This window comes from Mus pahari, chromosome 16, assembly GCF_900095145.1.
Source record: "Mus pahari chromosome 16, PAHARI_EIJ_v1.1, whole genome shotgun sequence".
Lineage (NCBI taxonomy): Eukaryota > Metazoa > Chordata > Mammalia > Rodentia > Muridae > Mus > Mus pahari.
In genome coordinates, this window is record NC_034605.1 from 62,295,257 (window position 1) to 62,299,848 (window position 4,592).

Sequence of the window (4,592 nt, forward strand, 5' to 3'; positions counted from 1 at the left end):
TTTCCTTTCTTTCCTTTCTTTCTTTCTTTCTTTTCTTTCTTTTCTTTCCTTTCTTTCCTTTCTTTCCTTTCTTTTCTTTTCTTTTCTTTTCTTTTCTTTTCTTTTCTTTTCTTTTCTTTTCTTTTCCTTTCTTTCTTTCTTTCTTTCTTTCTTTCTTTCTTTCTTTCTTTCTTTCTTTCTTTCTTTCTAGGTTTCTCTGGCCTGGAGCTCATTATTCTATAGACCAGGCTGGACTCAAACTCACAGATTTCCTGCCTCTGCCTCCCAAGTGCTGGGATTAAAGGCGTGTGTCACCACACCCAGCTATTTTTTTTTTTTTAACATATCAAATAAGATACAGATTTGAGGGGAACCTTTGTCTCCTGTTGAGGATTTGAGCATCCTGCAGTGCTGCACTAAGTGAACAGTTTTCGAGGATCCGTGCATGCGTTGGATCTTAGTGCTGTTGTAGGATCTCCTCTTGTGTGTATATCTTTCAGTGAAAGTGTGTAAGTGTTTTGGTGATTTGTTTGCTAGACCAGTGCTGTTGCAGAGGCTCAGAAACTGATGGTCCAGGCGGCAGACCTTCTTTCTGCCATTCACACCTCATTGCACCACGGCATCCAGGCTCAGAATGGCACTACCAAAGGAGGTAATTCTGCAGCTTTGCTTACTCGTATTTTCTTATTTTCTGTCCAAATGTAATACAGTCAGCTCTGACTTTGATTTAAGTCAGTCTGTCTGGACTTGGGGATGTTTCCGCCCAATATTAAGAGTGCTTTTAGCCTTCTTTGCAGATGTAATCTGCTGAGATCTTGCCCATCTCTTGTACCTCATGCTGGGCTCTGTATGTGTGCCTGTCTTGTGTTTGTGCTGTGATGCCAGCAGTAACTCTGTTGTTTATCATCACCTTCCTTCACTGCAGAGTTCCTCACGCCATGAGGCAGGCTAGCATTGCTGAGGCTCCCTTATTCACAAGTGCCTTTCTTCACGCTACACGGGAGCTGTCCAGGGATTCTAAATAGCCATAGGGAAGAGTGCTTGGCATGTTGGTGGCAATCTATCTTACATGTAAAGTATGCTTCAACTGGAATGGTACACGCCTGCTGGCTCAGCATTTAGAGTGTACAGCAGTGCAAATGATCCCTAAAATGCATGACATGGTGTTTGTAGTCTTGAATATTGAGGGGAAAACTACCCATAGCTCTGATTTTGTTTTTGCTTTTGTTTTTTTTGCAGGAGGTAGTTTTTGTTTGGTTTGTGTTTTTTGAGACTTGGTTTCTCTGTGTAGTCCTAGCTATCCTGGAACTCACTTTGCAGACCAGATATGTGTCTGTCTGTCTCCCTCCGTAGATGCTGGGATTAAGAGTGTGCACTACAACTGCCTGTCAGAATTATTTTTAAACAGTACAAATGTGTATGGGATAATGATATCCCTGAGTGAATTATAAATGGGAACAAAGCCTTTCTGGTTTTTCCACATAAAATTGGAAAGACAGTAAATGTATTCAGGAATGGGATTTACGTGTATAGTCTCCCTACTGATGGGTCTGTAGAACAGCTCTCATAGGATGGAAGAGATAGAGATAGCTCAGAGTTAAGAGCACTGGCAGCTTTTCAGAGGGCCCTCCCATTCCTGGCATGGCAGCTCACAACTCCCTGTAACTAGTCTTGGAGCTGATACCCCTCTTCTGGACAAGGGCAGCGCGCACACATAGCACATAGGCATGTAGCAGACAAGGCAGGGATGCACATAAAGCAGCTCTCAGGGTCAGACAGCTGTCAGCATTTCCTACTGAGTCCAGGAAACCCTGAACTCACGCAGTGTTCCTTAGGACAGTGGAGGGTACAAAAAAGCGTCAACAAAACTTTGGGATATGTGGGGGATTAGAGAGATGGCTAGGGGGTAAGAGTGCTGACTGCTCTTGCAGAGGATCTGGGTTCGATTCCCAGCACCCTACGTGGTGGCTCACAGCTGCCTATACCTCCAGTTCCAGGAGATCTGTTGTTTTCTGACCACTGTGGGCTCCTGAATGCATATGGTTCACATAAATTCATGCTGACACACATCCATACACGTAAATAAAATATATTTAAAAACTTATGATAGTAAACAGGCTGTATTTTCCATAGAAAATTGAGATGGCAGTGCATAGGATTAACTTAATAAAGGAATAGTCATACATAATGTTGGAGTGAAGCCAGGGGAGCAGGTTCATCAATAGGCAGTAGGAATTAAAATCCTTAATAGTTGTTAACTGGGGCTGGAGAGATGGCTCAGCAGTTAAGAGCACTGACTACGCTTCCAGAGGTCCTGAGTTCAATTCCCAGCAACCACATGGTGGCTCACAACCATCTGCAATGGGGATCCGATGCCCTCTTCTGGTGTGTGAAGACAGCTACTCACATAGGTAGCTGAGGCACCAAAATGAGGCAGGAGAGCTGTCTTCAGGGTGCTGAGGTTAAGTCCTCTTTCCTGAGAGGGTAGTGTCAGGAGAAAGGCAGTGACTGGAATGTGCCTTTGGGGATGGTGTCCACTGCACGGGTGTGAGGTAAGAGGAAAGCTTGTGGGTAAGGATTTTCTTCCAAGATCCAGCAGCTGTGCCGGGTTTGGTGGCGCACGCCTTTAATCCCAGCAGAGGGGAAGCAGAGGCAGGTGGATTTCTGAGTTCGAGGCCAGCCTGGTCTACAGAGTGAGTTCCAGGACAGCCAGGGCTACACAGAGAAACCCTGACTCAAAAAAAAAACAAAAAAACAAAAAAACCAGCAGCTGTGTTGGACACATACAAGAATGATTCCTACAAGGAACTGCTGGGCGGAAAGCCCAGGCCTGGGGGGGGGCATCTGCAAGGATGGAGGTAGATCTAGAGCAGCAGAATGCTCCTCGGGGTATGCCGTAGGTCAGGCTGACATGTGAGACTGTAAGGGTGTAGCTTATTTGTTGATGAGCACAGATTTGGATCTATTGCTTCTTGAGGACTGTCTCATTTCAGTTTCCATGTTGGGAAAGAGCTGGCGTGTACACTAGTGTGACAGTGATAATGTAACCATGGTTCTACTCTGGGGTCCTCTAGTCTCCCCTGTGATCATCTCCATGAACATAGTTAAGCTGAGTCACATGGTGTAGTGTAAGGAATGGGGGCTTACTGCAAAGCAGCGGTGTAGGCAGTGGGAGTGGACAGTGACTCAGGAGATGATTGCTCCTGTCTGTCCGCAGGCTTTTGGCTTCTCTGTGCTCTCCAGAGCAGACAGCTTTCCCTTAGACTCTGTGTTCAGTGTGGGTGGTCAGCAGCTGTGTTTGTCCTGACTCTTGCAGGAAGGCTCAGTGATGCAGATCACATACGCTATGGTACTCCAGAAAGTCTCCCACTATTTAGGAGGTCTCTGCATTTAGAACTGGTTTAGCTAGTTATTCATTAGTAGTCATGCAGCCAGCTCTCCTCTCGGGGTGCAGATCTGACCCATCTTTCAACCCAGGCAAGTCCCACTGTAAGTTTTAAAATTTACTAGATTTTTGTGATTAGGATTTGGAAATGCCTTTAAAAATTGGGGTATATATATTTATATATTTAATAGTTTTCATTTTAAAATCCAAAAAAAAAAAAAAATTGGAAATGTTGCTTTCCTCTTTCTGTTCTTCAGACCATCCAATTATGATGGGTTTTGAGCCCCTTGTTAACCAGAGATTACTTCCACCCACCTTCCCTCGCTATGCAAAAATAATTAAAAGAGAAGAAATGGTCAACTATTTCTCAAGATTAATAGACAGAATAAAAACTGTCTGTGAAGTCGTGAACTTACCAAACTTACACTGTATCCTGGTGAGTATGAAATGGTGTGCTGGAGCTTTGGTGTGGTAATAGGATAGCTTGCCACTCGCTCGCTCGAGGGACAGACGGGCAGCACAGAATAGTTAATTCTCAGAAGGATTTGATACATTCTTAGAAGTTAAGAAGCTAAACTTACAATATTAGTACATCACCCAAAGATTAGGAATAGGTTTTGATAACTGGATTCTGCCTTCAAAATATTTTCTGTAAGTGTGTGTGTGTGTACACATAGAAAAGCATCTTTCTTTTTAAACATCATAGGGGCATTGACTCTGGGCCTCGAGTATGCTTGTCCTCTCCTACCATGCTGTGTTCCCATCCCTTTGAAACTTTTTTTTATTTTGAAATAGGCTGTCATTAATTAAGTTGCTCAGGCTGATGTCGACTGACTCTGTAGCTCAGGGAGGCCTTGAATGTGTGCCTTCTGCCCCAGTCTCCCGAGTAGCTGAGCCTTCAGCTTGTGCTGCCCTGATAGCTTTTAGTGTTCTTGCATATGGATATGGGATCATGGTGCTTGGTAACTTGTTTATTGTTCTAAAGAAAGAAAATTTGTATTTTTATCTTGGTAAGTATGTGCATCTCTACATTATTAAAGACATATCCTAGCTATAAACCTGAATGACTTTTCTTTTTTTTTTTTTTTTTTTTTTTTTTTTTTTTTTTTTATTTTATTTGAGTCAAATTACGTTTAGGTCAGAGGTTTTGCCTTTCTTTGCTGAGTGCAAACATCTGTATAATGGGAAGCCCTCAGACTTGGTAACCTGTAGGAAGAGCAGACCCAAA

At 43.3% G+C, this 4,592-nt stretch overlaps 1 protein-coding gene across 1 annotated transcript in view; it reads left to right on the top strand.

Annotated features, from left to right (window-relative positions):
• Nucleotides 1-4,592, top strand: part of Naa35 (N(alpha)-acetyltransferase 35, NatC auxiliary subunit) — a 51,145-nt gene that overhangs the window by 22,212 nt on the left and 24,341 nt on the right. Inside the window, exons 11-12 of the mRNA XM_021215230.1 lie at nt 517-631; nt 3,622-3,800. Of these exons, the coding sequence (XP_021070889.1) occupies nt 517-631; nt 3,622-3,800 (294 nt within the window). The remainder of the gene's footprint in view (nt 1-516; nt 632-3,621; nt 3,801-4,592) is intronic.